The sequence below is a fragment of the Hypanus sabinus genome, chromosome 4 (assembly GCF_030144855.1).
Source record: "Hypanus sabinus isolate sHypSab1 chromosome 4, sHypSab1.hap1, whole genome shotgun sequence".
Lineage (NCBI taxonomy): Eukaryota > Metazoa > Chordata > Chondrichthyes > Myliobatiformes > Dasyatidae > Hypanus > Hypanus sabinus.
In genome coordinates this window covers 182,182,437-182,205,106 of record NC_082709.1, presented here as the reverse complement: position 1 = coordinate 182,205,106, position 22,670 = coordinate 182,182,437, and the positions used below count along the sequence as shown (strand labels likewise).

The 22,670-nt window shown below is 46.4% G+C and overlaps 1 protein-coding gene across 2 annotated transcripts in view; it reads left to right on the top strand.

Moving 5' to 3' along the window:
• The window catches only part of LOC132393550 (L-asparaginase 1-like), a 116,375-nt gene that overhangs the window by 56,328 nt on the left and 37,377 nt on the right, over window positions 1–22,670 (top strand). The window contains exon 10 of one of the 2 annotated variants that reach the window (XM_059968951.1): window positions 13,632–13,727. The exons of the other annotated variant lie outside the window; for it this stretch is intronic. Within the exon in view, the coding sequence (XP_059824934.1) occupies window positions 13,632–13,685 (54 nt within the window). The 3' untranslated portion in view covers window positions 13,686–13,727. Of the gene's footprint in view, window positions 1–13,631; window positions 13,728–22,670 lie in introns of those variants that run through there. 2 annotated transcript variants of the gene reach the window in all.

Below are 22,670 nucleotides of genomic sequence, written 5' to 3'. Positions count from 1 at the left end.
TCCACCGAGATGTAACACTGAGCGTCATAGGAAGTCATTCCTGCCTGTGGCCATCAAACTTTACAACTCCTCCCTCGGAGTGTCAGACACCCTGAGCCAATAGGCTGGTCCTGGACTTATTTCCACTTGGTATGATTAACTTATTGTTGTTTGATTATTTATGGTTTTATATTGCTATATTTCTTCACTACTCTTGGTGTGGCTGTAATGAAACCCAATTTCCCGCGGGATCAATAACGTATGTCTGTCTGTCTAGCTATGGTGCATCAATAAAAATTCATCAGTCAGATCGGATTCAATCAGGTTCAAGTCCATGTTCGTGCAAGAGGCAGTTGTAGTGTTCTGTGTCTGAGATAGAGTAAGGGTTGTGCCAACCGGTGCATGAACCCGGTGGCTGTAGCTTTCTCTGAGCCTGGTGGTGTGGGTCTTCAGGCTTGTGTACCTTCTGCCCAAGGGTAGATGTGGATAGATGTCCTGGATGGCAGTGGTCCATAATGAAGTATGTCTTCTTTTTGTGCCATCGCCTTTTGAAGATGTCCCTGGAGGCGGGGAGTCTAGTCCCTGTGATGGAGCTGTGGAGTTTACAATCCTCTGCAGTTTTTTCTGATCCTGTGCAGTGGCCCCTCCATACCAGACAGTGAATCAACTGGTTAGAATTCTCTCTGCATTACATCTGTAGAAATTCAGGCAAGTCATTGGTGAAATACCAAATCTCCTGCAATTCCTAATAAAGTATAGCCGCTGTCCCGCCTTCTTCGCAACTGCATTGGCCCAGGATAGATCTTCACAGATGTTGACACTGCTGTCCCTTTTCACTGGAAACCTGTTGACGAGGACTTGAGTTCCCCTTCCAGAAGTCTACGATCCCTGGACCTACTGACCTTGACATAGATGGGCCAAGCTGCATCCACTGCTCTCTGCCGCATCTTTCTCTAGTTGAAATTGCCAAAGAAAACCATGATGCAACTTGCCAGGGTTTTGGCCGTGTATCTGTGGAAGCTTGTTGGGAGTATTTGGTGACATGCCAAATTATCTGAAGCTTCGAGGGAAGCAGAGGTGGTAATTTACACTCCAGGTTAACTCCTGTACCTAATAAAGTGGGTTTCTGCTGCTGCAGCCCGTCCACTTCAAGGTTTGAGTGTTGTATATTCAGAACGCTCTTCCGCACACCACTGTTGTAACATGTGGCTATTTGAGTTACTGTCAGCTTGAACCAGTCTGGCCATTCTCCCCTGACCTCTCACATTAACGTTTTCGCCCACAGAACTGCTGTTCACTGGATTTTTTCTTTTGCGTTTTTCACACCATCCCTGTAAACTCTAGAGACTGTTGTGTGTGAAAATCCCAGGAGATCAGCAGTTTCTGAGATACTCAAACCGCTCTGTCTGGCACCAACAATCATCCCATAGTCAAAGTCACTTAGATTACAATTCTTCCCCATTCTTATATTCGGTCCGAGTAACAACATAACCTCTTGACTATGCCTGCATGTTTCATGCTTTGAGTTGCTACCACATGATTGGCTGAGTAGATATTTGCATTAATGAGCAGGTGTTCAGCTGCAATAAATAATTTAAATGACCAGTGAGTGTATATATAATTAATGTTCAGTGTTTTGTCTGTATCTATGTGCCTGTGAGGCTGCTGAAGCAAGTTTTTTTATTATACCCACAACCAATGAACTCAATTTCAAAGATTCTTCATCTCATGCTCTCAATATTTATTGTTTATTTACTTATATTATTGTTACTGCTTTTTTGAATTTGCAGAGTTTACTGTTTTCTGTACTCTGGTTGAAAGCCCTACCTAGTTTGACAGTTGTTCATTGATTCTGTTATGGTTTTTATTCTATAAATTTACTGAGTATGCCCACAAGAAAATGAATCTCAGATTTGTAGTTGGTGACGTACCTGCACCTTGACTTTGAACTTTACCTGCACCTCCCTGTACTGGTGCTACTTAACAATAAACTCCACCTGACTTGCCTTGCTGAGAATTTGGTAACTGGGTGACGCTTTACGCTGGGACCAAATCCTGTCCGACTGTAAAATCCTCCAAGCAGAGAGTAAGTTGTTTAGTATCTACTTCTGGGATGGAATCACGATGACGAATAAAGTTAGGTCTGGGTCAAGCGACTGTGTATTTGCGCTGTAAATAAATAGTCTGGAATAATGGCATGAGAGGAGCAAACAGGAAAGAGAAGAGGGCTGCTGCACAAGTGATTGTGACAGGGATAAGTGCTCCATAAGTCATTCATCAGCAGGATGGGCAGTAACGGGGCACATGCTTTTCAACACAGAAAAAATATATTCTCAACATAAACAAGGGAAGTAAACAGTGGTTTAACCAACTGGTAAAAGTTCAGATTTATTTATCACATGTACATTGAAACATACAGTAAAATGCGTTGGTACATTAACAACCAACACACCCAAGGATGTGCTGAGTTCGCTGTTCTGTCTAAGCTATATGCGTGCGTGTAACCAAAACGATCCTGTGTACATAGCCTCTGTTGCCACACAGCTGGGATAAAGAAAAAACGAGAAAGAGTTTATGAGACATGAAAGATTTTCTTTTGTTGTGTTGTATTCCACTATACTTTTCAATTAATAGTTAAAATCAAAATTATATGATTTTTCAATTTTCACTCTAAATGTTCATAGTATGCATATTTACAATAAAAAGTGCTGTCCAGTTTTCAGGCCATGTAAAACTTCCCTGCTCGGACCAATGGTTGGTCCACACAGTTGTAAAAAAGTTTAGGGGGAACATTTCTGGGGGCAGCTTGCAGGTGTCGCCATACGTTCCGATGCCAACAGAGCATGTTCAAAGTGCTCAGCAGAATAAGACAGATCACAGCAAAACAGAACATACGAAGTGTCAAAGCAAGAACAGTGAAACAAACCCTGCAGCCTCAATTAAATCGGAACCACGACCACAACTTGGCACCACCTTGAGCAGAAGATTAAACCTCACGGCGGTGTCACTGTTGAGTTTGTACATTTTCTCTGTGACTGTAGATTTCTCAGAGTGTTCCTGATTTCTTCTGTAAACTCTCCACGTATGAGAGGTGTTTGATGGTTTGATGGGGTGGGTAGGATCTCATTGAAGCTTATCAAATACTGAAAGGCCTTGGCAGAGGGAATGTGGGGAAGATGTTTCCTATAGTGATGGAGTCTAGGACCAGCAGTCACGGCCTCAGAATAGAAGGACATCTCTTTTGAACAGAGAAAAGAAGGGATTTCTTTCGCTAGAGGGCGGAGAATCTGTGAAACACATTGCCATATGTTTAAAGTGTAAGTTCAGAGGTTCTTCGTTAGTTGGGGCGTCAAAAGTTATGGGGAGAAGGGGCTTTGAGTGGGATGATAATTCAGCCATGATGGAATGGTGGAGGAGACTGGATGGGCTGTATGGCCTAATTCTGGTCCAATGTCTTATCGTCTTATGATCACATCCCAAAGGAGTATGTATCAGTGGATTAATTGGCCATTGTCGATTGCTTGTAAAATGTTTGAGTAGTAGAATCTGGGAGTGTTGATGGGAATGTCGGGATGAGAGCAGGATTAGTATAAGTGGGCATTCAGCTGTCAGCATGGAGTTTTGGCCAAAGGATCTGTTTCCATGTCATACCACCCTGCAACGTCTCATCTGGGAAAGGTTTTCAACAGAATAGGTGAACACTAACGACCTTGGTGAGTGTATGAAAGGTAGTGAATCTTAGGTCCCAAAAGATCTAGATCTAGACACAGGCCAATAAAGCTGACAGGTCCCTCATGTTGATACTGTGCTAGCCAATGGCCAGAGTGAGATTCTTCCTCAAAATCTGCTTTGGAGCGGTCACTGACCTGAGACCTTACATCCGACCACTGGAGGGCAGCAGAGTACCACACAAGGCAATATTCATTTGCTTCGAGCTGCTGGGCAGAGCCTTCCCAGCAAGCCGCACTGCTCAGCGACCCAGCTACTTAAGCCTGGCCTATTCACAGGACAGTTTACGGTCCGTCTTTGGAATGTGGGAGGAAGCCCTTGCATTCATGGCTAAGATGTACAATCTCTGGCGTCGGAACTGAACTCCAAGCCCGAGCTGGAGTAGTGTCGAGCTAACCACTATGCTACCAATGCCCAGTCTCTAAGATGGTAAGATACCGGGGCAGAATGACGCCAATCAGCCCATTGAGCCTGCTCCACCGTTTGATCACGACTGAATATTTTCAACTGCACTTTCCTAGGGAGGAGGTACAGGATCCTGAAGAGCCACAGTCAAACGTTCAGGAAGGTTCTTCCCCTCTACCACTGTGTTTTGAATGATCCATGAAACCAGGAGCATTACTTCACTAATCCTCTTTTGCACTATTTATTTACTGTATCTTGTAGTAACATGTTACACCTGCACTGTACTGCTGCCACAGAACGCCAAATGTCATGACTTATGTCATTGATAATAACCCAATTCTGATTCTGAATCTCTCCTTTAAATCCACTCAATGACTTGCCTCCTCAGCCCTCTGTGATTATTAATTCCACAGATACACCACCCTCTGGCTGAAGATGTTCCTGCTCACCACAGATCAGTAAACGCCACCGTTTCAGAAGCTCAGAGCATTAGCAGAATTTGTGTTTTCGGGTGAGAAGGCAGATGACTTTTCACCCAGGGAGCATAGCGCATTCAGCAGGCTTTTCAGCTTGCTCTGGAAGAGATGGTCAGGGGGAAATCCCATTAAACAGGTCCCTGCAGGAAGTTGTGGAAAGTTCAGCCCATCAAGAACACCAGCCTCCCCAAACTTCTCACTGCCTCAGTAAAACAGCTAACATAATCAAAAACCTCTACCCTGACCAGACTTACCCTCTTCTACCCCATCCTTTCAGATAGAAGATACAAAAGCCTGAAAGTGCATGCCACTAGGCTGAATGACAGCTTCTATCCCATTGTTATGAGTTTCTAGTACAATAAGACAGACTCCTGACCTCATGATCTGTCTCATTATGGCCTTGCACCTCGTTGTCTCCCTGCATTGCACTTTCTCTGTAACTGTTGTTGTAACTGTGACAAAGTCACGGGACAGACACTGAAACTAGTGGATATAGAAGTGTTTTATTCAGCAATAGCAAGCAAGGGCATCATACTGAGAAGCTCTAGGAGGAAGAGGCCTCCTAACCCAATACTACATGACATTTTATATGCTAAAGATCAAAGTTAACAGCAGGGCAATTCTACAGGTAAAAAGCATCTACAATACTTCCTTGAACCTTGAACTTTGACATATAGTTTTCATGCACCTCCTTCTTCGCACCCACACACCCGACACTGAAAACGAATGTAAATCTCCACTGACTCTAGGCTGCGTTTGTGCATATGCAGGCATTTGAGGTCTAATTGTTCTGAGCTGTGTTTTAAATCAAATCTACAATCCACATTCAAATCTGAAGATTTGTTGCTGGTGAAGTTAATATTTGCTACATAACCTAACTCCAGAATACGCCCTAACACTGCCATAGGCATAGAAAAATACAACACACAAGCAGGCCCTTCAGCCCATCTAGTACATGTTGAACCCATTTAATCTGCCTACTCCCATCGACCTGCACCAGATTGCAACCATCCATAACCCTACCATTCATGTACCGATCCAAACTTTCCTTAAACATTGAAATAGAGCTTGCATCCAGACCCTCACAACCCTCTGAGTGAAGAAATTTCTCCTCATGTTCCTCTTAAATTTTTCACCTTTCACCCTGTTTGCATTTATCCTATCTATATCCCTCATAATGTTGTATACCTCTATCACATCTCCTCTCAATCTTGTGTGATCCAAAATAAAGTTCTTAACTATTCAATCTTTCTATCTAATTCAGCCCATCCAGTCCTGCGACATCCTTGTAAGCTTTCTCTGTAGTCTCTCAGTATTTATTGTAGGTAGTGATCAAACCTGCACACAGTATTCCGGATTTGGCCTCACCAATGTCTCACACAACTTTAACATAACATCCCAACTCCTGTACTCAATATTTTGTTTATGGAGGCCAAAGAGGCAAAGGTTTTCCTTACAACCTTCACACGCTCTAGACCACCTGGACAACACAATCACCCATGTCAGGATGCTGTTCATCGACTATAGCTCAGCATTAAATACAATCATTTTCACAACCCTGATTGACAAGTTGCTGAACCTGGGCCTCTGTACCTCCCTCTGCAATTGAATCCTTGACTTCCTAACCAGAAGACCACAGTCTGTGTGGATTGGTGATAACATATCCTCCTCGCTGATGATCAACACTGGGGCATCTCAGGGGTGTGTGCTTAGCCCACTGCTCTGCTCTCTGTATATACATGACTGTATGGCTAGGCATAGCTCAAATACCATCTATAAGTTTGCTGACAATCAGCCATTGTTGGTGGTATCTCAGGTGGTGAGGAGAGGGCGTACAGGAGTGAGATATGCCAACTAGTGGAGTGGTGCCACAGCAAAAACCTGGCACTCAACATCAGTAACATGAATGAGCTGATTGTGGACTTCAGGAAGGGTAAGATGAAGGAACACATACCAATCCTCACAGAGGGATCAGAAGTGGAGAGAGTGAGCAGCTTCAAGTTCCTGGGTGTCAAGATCTCTGAGAATCTAACCTGGTCCTAACAAATCAATGCAGTTATAAAGAAGGCAAGACAACAGATATACTTCAATAGGAGTTTGAAGAGATTTGGTATGTCAACAAATACACTCAAAAACTGCTATAGATGTACCATGGAGAGCATTCTGACAGGCTGCATCAGGGGGCGGCTACTGCACAGAACTGAAAGAAACTGCAGAGGGCTGTAAATTTAGTTGGCTCAGTCTTGGCTACTAGCCTACAAAGTACCCAGGACATCTACAAGGAGTGATGTCTCAGAAAGGCAATGTCCATTATTAAGGACCCCCAGCAACCAGGGCATGCCCTTTGCTCACTGTTATAATCAGGTAGGAGGTACAGAAGCCTGAAGGCACACACTCAGTGATTCAGGAACAGCTTCTCCCCCTCTGCCATCCGATTCCTAAATGGACATTGAACCCTTGGACACTACCTCACTTTTTCAATATATAGTGTTACCGGTTTTTGCACAATTTTTAATCTATTCAATTTATGCACCAGTGATTTATTATTATTATTATTATTATTATTGTTGTTGTTGTTGTTGTTGTTTTATTTTGTATTTTTTCTTCTATATTGTGTATTGTATTGTACTACCACTGCTAAGTTAATTTCACATCACATGCCAGTGATAATAAACCTGATTCTGATGACCTGTGCCCCAACATTCAATGAATTATGGTTCTGTGTTCCCAGATCCTTTGGTTCTACCACACTTCCTCAGGGCCCAGTCATTCACTGTGTAAGACCTACCTTGGTTGGTGCAAAACTTCACACATGTCTGTATTAAATTCCATCTGCTATTTCCCAGCCGCTTCAGATCCCGCTGCAAGCTCTGATAGTCTTCCTTGCTGTCTACTACACACACAATCATGGCGTCTTCCACAAACTTGCTGTTCCAGTTAGCCACGTTATCATCCAGATCATTGATACAGATGCCAAACAGTGCACATAACACTGATTCCTGTGGCACACACTAGACATAGGTCTGCAGTCAGAGAGGCAGCTATCCACTACCACTCCTTGGCTTCTCCCACAAAGTCGATGTCTAATGCAGTTTACTACCTCATCCTGAATGTCGAGCGACTGAATATTTGACCAACCTCCAAAACAGGACCTTGTCAAATGCCTTGCTGAAGTCTATGTAGACAACATCCACTGCCTTACCTTCGCCAACTTTCCTGGTAACATCCTCAAAAAACTCAATAAAATTGGTTAAACACGAGCTGACTATCCTTAATCATTTATATCTACAATAACTTTCCCATAACTGATGCCAGGCTCACCAGCCTATAGTTTCCTGGTTTATTTTTAGATCCTTTCTTGTACAGTGGAACAACATTGGCTATCCTCCGATCCTCTGGTACCTCACCTGCCACTATGGATGATTGAAGTATGTCAGACCCTGGGGATTTGTCCACCCTGATTTGCCTCGAGACAGCGAACACCTCATCCTCTGTGATCTGTCTGCGTCCAAGACCTTGCTATTGCTTTTCTTCACTTCTGTAGACTCTATGTTCATCTTCCAAGTAAATACAGAGGAATCCCCCCCCCCCCCATCTCTTTTGGCTCCACACATAGACTACCATTCTGTAGCAACAAATTTCACAGATTCACCACTCTCTGGCTAAAGAAATACCTCCTCATTACCATTCTAAATGGACATCACCCAATTCTGAGTCTGTGTTCTCTGGTCCTAGACTCTCCCATCGTAGGAAAAATCCTCTCTATATCCACTCCATCAAGGCTTTTCAACATTTGAGAAGCTTCAGTGAGAATCCCCTCATTCTTCTGAGTCCAGTGAGTTCAGGCCCAGAGCCATCTGTTAATCCTCACATGGTAGCCCTTTCATTCCCAGAATCACTCTTGTGAACTACCTCTGAACTCTCTCCAATGACAGCATATCGTTTCTCAGACAAGGGGCCCAAAACTGCTCACAATACTCCAAGTGAGGCCTCACCAGTGCTTTACGAAGCTTCAAAATAACATCTTTGTCCTCTTGAAATGACTGCCAACGTCACATTTGCCTCCTCGTCCCAGACTCCACTTGCAAATTAACCCACACAAGGACTCCAAAGTCCCTTTGCTGGATTTTAGAATTTTCTCTCCACTTAGAAAACAGTTTGCACTTTTATTTCTTCTACAATCAAAATCAGAATCAGAATCAGGTTTACTATCACCGGCATGTAACGTGAAATTTGTTAATTTAGCAGCAACAGTTCAATGCAATGCATAATATAGAAAAATATAAAATAAATGAAATAAAATAATAATAAATTTCAATACATATGTATATTGAATAGATTAAAAAATGTGCAAAAACCATTTGGGAACCGGATGGCAGAGGGAAAGAAGCTGTTCCTGGATCACTGAATGTGTGCCTTCAGGCTTCTGTACCTCCTACCTGATGGTAACAGCGAGAAAGGGGCATGCCCTGGGTGCTGGAGGTCCTTAATAATGGACGCTGCCTTACTGAGACACCGCTCTTTAAAGATGTCCTGGGTACTTTGTAGGTTATTTTCCAAGATGGAGCCGACTAAATTTACAATCTTCTGCAGCTTCTTTCGGTCCTGTGCAGTAGCCCCTCCATACCAGACAGTGATGCAGCCTGTCAGAATGCTCTCCACAGTACAGCTATAGAAGTTTTTGAGTGTATTTGTTGACATGCCAAATCTCTTCAAACTCCTGGTGCGGGTCTTTCATAATGGATACTGCTTTCTTATGGGAGCACTCCTTATAGATGTGGGGAGGGCTTTGCCTGTGACGGACTGGGCTATGTCCATCACTTTTTGTAGGCTCTCCATTCATTTGCATTAAAATATCTATACTAGCCTGTGATGCAATCAGTCAGGACACTCCTACTGTGCATCTATAGAACTTCGTCAAAGTTTCAGATGACATGCGAAATCTGCTCAAATTTCTAAGACTGTAGAGGAACTCCAGTTCTTTCTTTGAAACAGCACTCATGTGCTGAACCCTGGGCAGATCTTCTGATATGTAAAATTAAGGACAGATGTTTCCATGTAAGTTCCTTTAGTGAATATTGCTGCATCTCACCAGGAAATGGATGGTGTCCAGGCGGCCTGCACCGAAATCAACCGCCAACCTACGTTAATCTAAAGGAGATTTTTTTCTTTCTTTTTCTCTTTTCGGTCAGTGTGAGCTGAGCTTGGAATGGTATGAACAGCCAGATGGTTGTTGCTTTGCTGTAGAGTGGGTTTCACCCTCAGTGCCAGTGATGCACAGATGAGTGCGCAGAACACATGTTGTTGAATCATCAAGTGTCACTGCCAACAGTACTGTGGTGCGAGCAGAAGGAACAATGACACATTGTTTGGGATCTTGCTCCAGAATAATTTTCATCTGCATTCTGGCTCCCTGCTCCCTTCCCAGGAAAGTTCCCTAAGTCATAGGATCAGAATTAGGCAATTCAGTCCACTGAGTCTTCTCTGCTATTCCTTCATGATTGATTTATTATCCCTTTCAACCCCATTCTCCCTGCCTTCTCCCTGTAACCTTGATGTTCTTACTAATCAAGTACCTTTGAACCTGTGCTCTAATTTTTCCCAATGACTTAGCTTCCACAGCCATCTGTGGCAATGAAATCCACAGATTCACAGCCCTTTGGCTGAAGAGTTTCCTCCTCATCTCCTCATCTCTGTTCTATACCAAGGCTGCGGCCTTTGGTCCGAGACTTCCCTCATTATAGGAAATATTATCTCCATGTCCACCCTATCTTATTTCCTCTTCATCCTGTTAGTGATGGTTAACAGCTCTCCCAGTGCTGATAGAGGTAACATTATGTAACGTGAAAGCTATGGATGGTGGTGAATCGAAGTTCAGCAGATGCACTCAGATTCAGACTTTGGATAAATAAGGCAGCACAAACAAAATCCAAAGCTGATGTCACAAACAGTAGTACTTGAAATGGAACTCCTCTGATTGAGCACAGAATGCTCAGCACGAGACCTTTAAGTACCGTACAGACTTCCCATGAGGTATGTGGTGGGCAATAATTGGCAGACTGAGTCTTAAAGGAACAATGGCAGCCTACCGTACTCGAGGGAATTGGAGTGTCTGTTGCTGCTCTGTTGGAACCATGACACATTATTCTGTGCTTCTTTGGGGAGGAATTAAGGAACTGAGCAATACTTCAATCTGGGTAGACACTAGTTGGAGTGTGAAGTCTATTTATATTTATTTTCCACCTGTTCTACTGTATTTCTTTACACCTGCTCTGTTGCAGTAACCTGCAAAATTCCTTTTTATCAAGAAAGCAATCATAGGCTTATAGAGTCAAGCAACATTTCAGCCCAACTGATCCATGTCGACTGAGATTCCCACCTAAGCTAGTCCCATTTGCTCTCTTTGACCCATATCCCTCTAAACCAGGGGTTTCCAACCTTTTTTATTCCACAGACCTCTACCATTAAGCAAGAGGTCCATGAACCCCAGGTTGGGAATCCTTTCTCTAAATCTTTCCTATCCATGTATCTGTCTGATTGTCTTTTAAATGTTGTTAATGTACCTTGTCAATCACATTCTCAGCAGCTCATTCCATGTATGGTCCACTCTTTGTGAGGAAAGGTTATGCCTCAAGTTCCTGTTAAATCTCTCTCATCCCACCCAAAACATACAGTAGGTCACCTAGTTCCTTAACCCTGTGAACAAGACTGTATGTGTTTACCCTGTTATTCCATTCATGATGTTATTTACCTCTTGAATATATTTAATGACTTTGCCTCCTCTACCTCCTCTTCTTAGCTAATGCCCTCTAATCTGGGCAGCATCCTGGTACATCTCTTCCACACCATTTTCAAAGTCTCTACATCTTTTCTATCATGGGGCGACTGGTAAAGAATGCAATATTCCAAAAGTGACCTAACCAGTGCTTTACAAAGCTGCAACATAAAGTGTGCAGTCAGCATGCATATTCACTCGTGTAATGCTGTTACATCATCAGCGATCTGCGATCGGGTTTAATTCCCATCGCAGTCTGTAAGGAGTTTATGGCTTCTCCCCTTGACCGTGTGGGTTTCCTCCTGGCGCTCCAGTCTCCTGCCACAGTGCAAAGACGGAGTAAGTAAGTTGTGAACGTGGCGACACTTGCAGGCAGCCCCCAACACATATTTGGACTGTGTTGGTTGTTGATGTAAACAAAGCATTTCACTGTGTGCTTCAATGTACATGTAACAAATAAAGCCAATATCTTAGTCTTAAGCACAAGAGATTTTGCAGATGCTGGAAATCCAGAGCAACACATGTAAAAATTACTGGAGAAACTCAACGGATCAGGGAGTACCTATGGAGCAAAATTATCTCATGGGATTCAGGTGGGGTTAAGGCAAATTAGTGGGAGATGGTCAGCATGGGCTTGATGGGCTGAAGGGCCTGTTTCTGTGCTGTGTCTATATGGTTCTAAGAAATTAGGTTTGATTGAGGAAGCAAGACTTGCTACAATCTACAGTATATTGTCTCTGTACTCCCAAAGAAAAACGGACTACCAAGGCAGGGCGGGACGAGAAGGCTAACGCATGCCAAGATTTACAGGATGTCGTGGGTAATTTCGAAATCTCACAGATGGCATTCGGCACATTAAGGGAAGAGAACCACACAACCTTATGAAATAAGACACGGGTCCCAAAGGGACTTCTTCCTGATGACAAAGGGCAGGGTTGGTGCGGCCAGAATGTTTTAGTACAGCTCTGGATATTTTGGATGAGCTGAACATTCACTTGTGGCTTTTCGGAAGCAAATTAAAGAAATCTGCACATTATTTTCTGTGATGTTTCACTGCAATCATCTGGACTTCATCATAATTTATTAATTTGCTGATATCAAGAGTAGCTCTCCCTTCAGTTTTTTATGACACCATTTCCAATGTCTTTGGCATCTGTGAACAATTTTTATGCAACAAGTTCTCTGAAGTAGTTGTTAAAAGGGAAAGTTGCATTTATTGGCATCTACGTTAGAGTTATAGTCATAGAAAAGTACAGGACAGAAGCAGGACTTTCGCCCCATCAAGTCCATGCCAAGCCATTTAAACTGCTTACTCCCATTGACGTGTACTGGGACCAAGCCCTCCATATCCCTTCCATCCTTGTACTTAGCCAAATTTCTCTTAAACCTTGAAAATCGAGCTCCTATGAACCACTTGCATTGGCAGCTTGCTCCACACTCTCACCACTCTCTGAGCGAGGAAATTTCCTCTCAGGCTCTCCTTAGACCTTTCACCTTTCAACTTTAATCCATGACCTCTTGTAGTCCCACTCAAACTCAGTGGAGAAAGCACTGCTGTTTACATGTGACAATGAACTTGACTTTAACTTTAAAATAAAAATGCATGCATATGGAGTTCTTTGTTTGACCGCCTGTAAAATGCCAGCAATGTATGTGAGACTGTCCTGGCGTGACCCTTCACACACGTGCACCTTCCAGCAGTGAGTAACATGAGAACAGTTGACAATCAGAGTATTGGATGGTCTCTCTCTCTCTCTCTGTGTCTCTCCCCTCCCCCCCCCCCCGCCTCCAAGTGACGGTGGCCAAGTGTAGAAGTTACTTTAGCCAGCTACACTGGTCATTACACTGAGTATGTCTTTTCTCTGCGTGGCATGCATTTACCCAACAGAACTTGAAAAATAATCATATCTATTTGGTATAAGCTTGTAATTTAAGACGGTAATATAAGGTTGGTGAATTAAAGTTGCAGATAACATCATTAGATAATGACGTGCAGCCAGTAAAAGAAACTTAGCTCTAAAAGAGACTTGTCCATGTATAAAATATTATTTCTTACTTAACCCATGACCCCACCAACTATAGCTCACCAGAGTCCTCCGTCCTCGGCCAGTCTTTCAAGTTGCCCTCAGGTGCAGCCCATCTTCTTGGTGTATCCTCCCTCTCCCAGGGATAAGGTCTTTGGAGCTTCTCTTGATGTTTCTGTAGCTCTGTGTTTTTCTGGGATGGGTTACTAGGCTCATGCCCAACACTCTTTCTTTTGCATCCAGGCTTGGGACCATGCGTGGCGGAATTATGAAATATTCCTGGATTCTAATATGTAAGAATCATAGGAAAAAATAAGGAATAGTAGCAATATTGATTCAAGGGAACATTACAGTACCTGAGAGAGAAGATGCTTAGAGCAATGGAATGGAAGAGAGAAGACTGGTCCAACTTTGTAGACACTACAGCCAAGAAAGTTCACCAGCACCTCCGGTTTGTAGATCTTGGTGCTTTAGTGACCCTGAGGTACGGAAGTTAGGAATGAGGCATAGAATTTGTTCCCTACAGATGTTTTATTGAGTATTACAAGAGCAGAGAATGGACAAAGGGAAGTATAGAAGAACAAAGAAGTCCTGGAACCTGAGCGACAGAGTGGAGATGCGTCTCTACCAAAGGACGTGTGAGATACTCCTTCCTTCCACTTCGGCAAGGTGTAGTGGCTGCTTACCCCCGATCAGGGTAACATGAAGCCCTGGGAGCAGCTGGTGGATGGCCGTATGAGCAGCCAGTGCATATCACAAGTCCTGGTTATGCAACCACTGACACCAGGCAGCCAATCTCTGAACAGTATTGAGAACCGAAGAGGTCACCCGTCTTTGTAAGGACACTTCCCAGAAGAAGACAATGGCAAACCACTTCTGTAGAAAAACTTGCCGAGAACAATTACAGTCATGGAAAGACGATGATCACCCATGCCATACGGCACAACACATAACAAACAAAGAGGTAAGAGCATACCAATGTTAACAATTAACCAATAAAATAGCCAAATTCAAGAATCATGACACCTACTACAGAGAAACTAAGAAACTTCTGGAAAAATACAGAAGCAACTGTAATACTGAAAAGAAAAGTACAAGACTAATAACAATTCTATACCCTAATCCAACAGCTTCCTTAGAAGACTAAAGGAATTCCCCATATCCCCATGATCCTCACCAACTTTATCTGGATACATCGCATATACTCATACATCCAAATATATCACAGTTTGGTTATGGCAACTGCTTCGACCAAGGCCGCAAGAAATTGCAGAGAGTTGTGAACACAGCCCAGTCCATCACGCAAGACAGCCTCTCCTCCATTGACTGAGTCATTCAAGCTGACAAGACTAAACCAATTACCAATTACCATCAGCTTTCCAATTTTATAATAGTAAATAATAAAACCATTAATTACCAGTTACCAGACTGCTGTTGCTGATATCTGGGTGCTGTTTGTTGTAGTTGGTGTGGTCCAATGAGAAGAAGAACACAGAGTTCAAAGTTCAAAGTAAATTTATTAACAAAGTGTGGCGACCCACTTCCTAGCGCACTCGAACCGGCTCACAAATAGCCAGCGTGCCATCACAAAGGCCAGGTCCGCAACAAAGGGAAAAAGCCTGCGGGGGTTTGTGAGTACGTGTCCCTTACAGCATCCGCGCCCGGGGAGGGCGGGATGAGGGAGGCTTTAAAGCAAGGCTGTGAAGTTCGAATAAAATCATCTTTAATTGCAGTTTACCGACACCGTGTCGTTATTTTAGTGCTGCGTGTAGCACACCGCTACAATTGGTGACCCCCGACGGTCCAAATGATTTTTGGACCGGAGGTGACCGACGCCGCATCTGTTCATGCGGTTTCATTGAAACTGCCAAGCTTCTGGACGCTGCGACCTCACCTCTGGTTCCAGCAAGCAGAAGCCCAATTCCCCGTTTGGCAGATAACCTCAGAGGACACACGTTACTACTACGTGGTGAGCTCCCTCAACCAGGACACAGCGGCCCAGGTCGCGGAGTTCATACAGTCGCCCCCGGCAGACGGCAAGTACACAGAATTCAAAGCCCTGCTCCTAAGGACTTGCGGACTCTCACGGCGTGAGCGGGCTGCCTGCTTACTGCACCTGGATGGCTTGGGAGACAGACCTCCATCGGCTTTAATGAATGAGGTGCTGTCTCTGGCCGGCGGACACAAACCCTGCCTCATGTTTGAGCAGGCATTCCTGGAGCAGCTGCCCGAGGACATACACCTGCTGCTGTCCAATGCGGATTTCAGTGACCCCCAGAAGGTGGCAACCCGGGCGGACTTGCTGTGGAACGCCAAGAAGGTGAGTGGGGCGTCCATCGCCCAGATCACCAGGCCATGCTCCCAGCAGCAAACCAGACCAGGCCCAGTCACAGAGCCCGCTAACCCCAGAGGCAGGGGTGGGAAGCCCAACGAACATTGGTGTTTCTACCACCAGCGGTGGGGCGCAGAAGCCTGCCGTTGTCGCCCGCCTTGCCTGTTCCCAGGAAACGCCAGGGCCAGCCCCCGCTGATGGCTACGGCGGCTGGCCATCGGGATAACCTCCTGTATGTGTGGGACAAGAGGTTGGGACGCCGTTTTTTTGGTCGACACCGGTGCCGAGATCAGCGTCTTACCTCCGACGAGTTACGACACCCGCAACAGGGCACCGGGTCCCCCCGAAGGGCCGTGAATGGTAGCACGGTAAGGACCTACGGCACCCGTATGGTGCAGCTACAGTTCGGCTCCAGCCAGTTCACGTGGGACATCGCACTGGCCGCCGTAGCCCAACCGCTTCTGGGTGCGGATTTTTTGCGGGCTCACAGCCTGCTGGTCGACCTGCCGAGGCAGAGGCTGGTCCACACCGAGACCTTTCAGACGTTCTCCCTGGGAGAAGCCCAGTTGCCAGCCCCACACCCCGACTCCAACACGCTGTCTGACAATGACTTCACCAGAGTCCTGGCAGATTTCCCGTCGGTTCTGGCACCGCAGTTCACGGCAGCCATGCCCCGACACGGCGTACAGCACCACATTCCGACCCAGGGACCACCCCTCTATGCCCGCGCTCGGCGGCTTCCCCCGGACAAGCTCTGACTGGCGAAGGAGGAATTCAAGAGGATGGAGGAATTGGGGATCATCCGGCGGTCCGACAGCCCATGGGCCTCCCCCCTGCACATGGTGCCCAAAGCGACAGGGGGCTGGAGATCAGGCTGAACAAGGCTGCACATTCAGGACTTTGCAGCAAACCTGCATGGCGCACGGATCTTCTCCAAGGTAGACCTCGTCCGAGGATACCATCAACTCCCGAAGCATCCGGACAACGTCCCCAAAACGGCTCTCATCACCCTGTTCGGCCTTTTCGAGTTCCTCCGCATGCCGTTCGACCTGAAGAATGCCGCACAGATGTTCCAGCGGTTAATGGACGCAGTGGGACGCAACCTGGACTTCGCATTCATCTATTTGGACGACATCCTCATAGCCAGCAGCAGTCGTCAGGAGCATCTGTCCCACCTCCGTCAACTCTGCGCCCGACTGAGTGAGTACGGTCTAACAATCAACCCGGCCAAATTCCAGTTCAGGCTTGACACCATTGACTTCCTGGGTCACAGGATTACTAAAGGTGGGGCAACCCCTCTGCCCGCTAAGGTAGATGCGGTCCGCCATTTCCCCCGACCCACCACGATCAAAGGCCTTCAGGAGTTCATAGGCACGGTCAATTTCTACCACTGCTTCCTCCCTTCAGCTGCCTGGATCATGCGCCCCCTGTTCGCCCTGCTGTTGGGTCCGAGCAAGGACATTACCTGGGACGAGGAGTCCGCCGCCGCTTTCGTTCAAACAAAGGAAGCTTTGGCGAACACCGCAATGCTAGTACATCCCAGAATGGACGCCCCTACCGCCCTCACAGTGGACGCATCTAACACGGCAGTCGGTGGGGTGCTGGAACAACTCATCGCAGGTCGCTGACAACCCCTGGCGTTTTTCAGCAAACTCCTGTGGTCACCCGAGCTCAAATAAAGTGCTTTTGACTGGGAACTGTTGGCACTAAATCTGGCAATCCGGCATTTCAGGTACTTCTTAGAAGTTCGGCCCTTCACCGCGTTCATGGACCACAAGCCGCTTACCTTTGCGTTTACGAAAGCGTCCGACCCCTGGTCGTCCCGCCAGCAGCGCCATCTGTCCTACATCTCTGAATACACGATGGATGTCCGGCACGTCTCGGGTAAGGACAATGTCGTGGCGGACGCGCTCTCTCGCCCTAACATTCATGCCCTTACCCAAGGGGCAGACTTTGAGGCGCTGGCAGAGGCGCAGCAGGCAGACGAGGAGATCCCGAGTTACAGAACCGCAGTCTCCAGTCTCTAGGACCTCCCCGTAGGCCCAGGTGAGAGGACCCTACTCTGTGATGCCACCACCGGCCAGCCCCGTCCCGTTGTCCTGACAAACTGGCGATGCCGTGTTTTTGACTCCATTCATAACTTAGCGCACCCCTCCATCAGGACAACTGTCCAGATAGCAGCCAACAGGTTTGTTTGGCACAGACTCCGCAAGCAGGTCAGTGAATGGGCCAGAACGTGCATGCACTGCCAGACGGCCAAGGTGCAGCAGCACACCAAAGCTCTGCTGTAGCAGTTCTACCCCACCCACCGGCATTTCGACCACATTCATGTGGATATCATGGGCCCCCTGCCAGTGTCGTGGGCCGGTTCACAAGATGGCCAGAGGCGATCCCGCTCAAGGACACCACCTCCGAATCTTGCGCCCGGGCACTGATCGCCACCTGGGTGTCCTGCTTTGGTGTACCGGCCCACATTACCTCCGACAGAGGCGCCCAGTTCACCTCCAACCTGTTAGCCATGGCCAGCCTTTTGGGGACTCAGCTGCACCACACCACTGCCTACCACCCACAGTCAAACGGCCTGGTGGAGTGTTTCCCCCGTCACCTGAAGTTGGCTCTCATGGCCCGCCTGAGAGGGGCTGAATGGGTGGGCAAGCTTCCCTGGGTCCTACTCGGCATCCGCACGGCGCCCAAAGACGATCTGCACGCCTCGTCGGCCGAGTTGGTGTACGGCGCACCCCTGGTCATCCCCGGGGAGTTCATACCAGCCCCGAGGGGGCAAGAGGAAGAACCCGCAGCAGTCCTGGGCAGACTACGCGAGAGGCTCGGTGTCCTGGCCCCCATACCCACTTCACAGCACGGGCGGCACCCGACCTGCGTACCCAAAGACCTGCAGAACTGTAAGTTTGTGTTTGTACGACGGGGCGGGCATTGGCCACCGCTGCAACAGCCCTACGAGGGGCCATTTACGGTGCTCAGGAACAATGGGTCCATGTTCGTGCTGGATGTTGGGGGGAAAGAGGAGGTTTTCACGGTGGACTGACTCAAACCGGCCCATGTGGACCTGGCGCAACCGGTCGAGTTCCTGGCACTGCGGCGCAGAGGCCGACCTCCCAAACAGGGTCCGGCCCAGACTGTGAACATTGGGGGGTGTATCGCCAGTTCTGGGGGGGGAGGCTTTAAAGCAAGACTGAAGTTCGAAAAAAATCATCTTTAATTGCAGTTTACTGACTCCGTGTCATTATTTTAGCGCTGCGTGTAGCACACCGCTACAAAAGCATATATATGTCACAATACATCGTGCATTCAGAGATGCTCTTCTACACACCACCATTGTAACGTGTGGTTATCTGATTTACTGACGCCTTCCTGCCAACTTGAACCGGTCTGGCCATTCTCCTTTGACCTCTCTCATTAACAAGGAGTTTTCACGCACAGAACTGTCACTCACTGAATGCTTTTACGTTTCTCACACCGGTAACTGTGAACTCTCGAGATGGTTAGCGTGGAAATCCCAGGAGAGCTTCAGTTTCTGAGATAGTCAAACCGCACATCTGAATGCACAACGTGCCAAGCCTTGAAGTGGATGGGCGACAGCAGCAGAAGACCACAACTGGTCCCACCGACTATACCTGAATAGAAGTGGTTAAGGCAGGGGTATGTAACTTCTGGAGATTGAGTGCTAAGCGGAATAGTCACAGAAGAAGAGCAAAGGCCAACATAGAGAAGTCCGAATGAGGTTGAATGGGAGGGACAGCTTGGGCTACCTGGTGACCTCCTCCAGCCCCTATTTGCTTGTGATCTTTCAACTCTGTTTTGTGAAGTTAATCCCACATGTGGGCATACCTTGTCATCAGATCCTCAGAATCACAGAGCACGGCAGCACAAAAACCAGTTCTTTGGCCCAGTTAGTCTGTGTAGGCCTGGTTTTCTGACTAATGCTGTTGACCTGCACTGAGACCGTAACCCGCCACACCCCTTCCATTCACGTGCCTATGCAGACCTCTTATAAATGTTACAGTTGAACCTGCATGCATCACTTCTGCTGGCAGCTCGTTCACACTCATGCCACACTCTAAGTGAAGCTGCTCATAGAGTCACTGAGTGATGAAGCATGAAAACAGCCCCTTTAACCCAACTGGTTCACGGAGACCACAGCATCCGTCCGGCTGATCCCTGTTCTCCACCTTAACCCACCAAGACCCTCCCCTCCATGTACTGATCCAAATACCTCTCAAATGTTGCAACTGTACCAGTCTCGAGCACTTCCTCTGGCAGCTCAGTCCAGGTTCTTGTTACCCTCTTATGTTTAATTCTCAAATTCCCCTTAAAAATTTCACATTTCCCCCTAAACCTATGACCTCTAATTTTAGTCTCACCGAAACTGAGGGGAAGAAGCCTTCAAGTAATCACCTTATCTGTACCCCTCATAGATTGATGCACCATCAATAACTCTGAGACGTGGTATACGTAGTTCACCACATAGATTTGGAATCATCAATTCCCTCATGATTTTGTACTCTTGTGTAAGATACCATGTCACCCTCCTGCGCACAAGTCTTAACCTATTCAACCTATCCCGATAACCCAGGTCTTCAAGATCCAGCAGCATAGAGCACTACAGCGTAGGAAAAGGTCCATCAGCCAAAACAGTCCATTCCATACTATTAACCTGACAAGTCCCTACACCCGGGTCATAGCCTTCTGTACCCCTACCATCATGTACCTGTCCAAATTTCTCTGAAATGTTGAAAGCAAACCTGCATCCGCCAGTTCCACTGGCAGCTTGTTCCACACTCTCACCACCCTCTGAGTGAAGAACTTGTCCCTCAGCCACACATACAAAATGCTTGGAGAAATCAGCAGGTCTGGCGGCATCCATGGAGATGAATAAGTAGTCGACGTTTCAGGCAGAGGCACTTCTTCAGGACTGGAAAGGAAGGCAGCAGAATAAAAAGTTGGGGAAAAAGGAAGGAGGACGGCTAGAAGTTCCCTCGATGTTTCTCTTAAACATTTCACCTTTCATCCTTAACCCTTGACCTCTAGTTCTGTATCATGTGTAAATTGTACTCTGTCAAGCTTATCGTTGCCTCTGGAGCCACTGAAGACTGTTTGTTGTAATTCAGCATCCTAGCCATGACTGTATCTTACACCGCTTACATAAACCTCAGGCTAACCTTGAACTGTGCCTAATCATCCCTTGAGGTATATTGCACCATATGAGATATCCATACATTTCACATCTCGGGCACTGCAACATGATATCAAAAAGGCAAATGAAAGCAGGGCATGTTGAGGGCCAAATTCTGTTCCAGCACTTAAGTGAATTTTAAAAGCAAATAAAGTTCAAAGCTTTGAGTTTGGCTGTTTCTTTTTTTTCCCCTTAAATAATACCTTTTTTTTAAAGGTTGATGAGGATGTCAGGCCCATTAATGGAAAACTTGGCGACACAAGCACTGGCTTCAAGCAGAGCTGAGAATAATGTGAGCTCTCCCACTCCATCCTGTAGTCGTTCAAACACTTTAGCTTCAGTGATCGAAGGCCACACCCTGAACAAAATTACAACAACCTATCTGCAGGGCAACAGGCAACCTAGCTCCGCAGCGCCCCCTTTTGATATGGTGCAGTGTTGCCTCACTGCATCAGAGACCTTGGTTCAATCCTGGCCTTGGGGACCATCTGGGTGGAGTTGGGAGATCAACAGCAGCTAGCATGATGCTTTACAGCACTATTTTCCCAGGTTCAATTCTGGACATAGTCGTAAACGTGTTGTATGTTCTCCCTGTGACTGCATGGGAGAAAGTGAAACAGGAGCGGGAACAGCGTGGATGTGATAGACAGTTCAAGAGAAGAGATGGGGGGAGGGTCGGACTGGGGAATGAAAGAAGAGAGAAAGGGGACTGGGAAAAATTTCCTCTGGGTGCTCTGGTTTCCCCCCACTTTCCAAAAGGTGAACAGTTTAGTAGCTTAATTGATTAATGGTGCACCAGAGGGAGGTGATTGGCAGGTGAAAGATCAGAATCAATTCTGGTCATTTTTTCCAGTCCCCCTTCCCTCTTCTTTCATTCACCACTCCATGCCTTTATCTCCTCTCTTCAATTATTGCCTCCACCCTGTTTCCCCTCCTCTTTCCCTTTCTCCCATGATCCACTCTCCTGTCCTATCAGATCCCTTCTTCTTCAGCTCTTTACCTTTTACGCCTATCAATTCCCAGCTTCTCAATTCAACCCCCTCACCTGGTTCACCTATCACATTCTAGCTTATATCCCTTGTCCTCCCTCCACCTTCTTATTCTGTCTTCTTCCCTCTTCCTTTCCAGTCCTGATGAAAAGTCTTGGCCTGAAACATTGTCTGTTTCATGCTTAAGTTCAAGTTCAAGGTTATTGTCATTCAACCATGCACATATACACCACCAAACAAACAATGTTCCTATGTGCAACACAGTACATATAACACACACACACACCTCTTAAAATAATATTACAACAAATAAATTAACAAATACTAAAGTGCATTTACAACACAAGTTATAGAATAAACAGCATATGCTTCTGCAACACACACAAAATGCTGGAGGAACTCAGCAGCCCAGGCAGCTCTATGGTCTTGATAGTCCTGATGAAGGGTCTTGGCCTGAAACGTCAGCTGTTTGATCTTTTCCATTGATGCTGCCTGATCTGCTGAGTTCCTCCAGCATTTTGTGTGTGTTGCTTGGATTTCCGGCATCTGCAGATTTCCTCCTGTTCTTGAGTATTTGCTACTGGCACTTCATAAGTTTTGAGACCAGGGAGTACAGTAATCTCATAGCCTGGGGGAAGAAGCTGTTCCCCATCCTAACAGCCTTGGTCCTGATGCTGTAGTACCTCCTGCCTGATGGTAAGAGGACAAAGAGATTGTTGGATGGATAGGAGGGACCATTGACAATGCTAAGGGCCCTGCATATGCAGTGG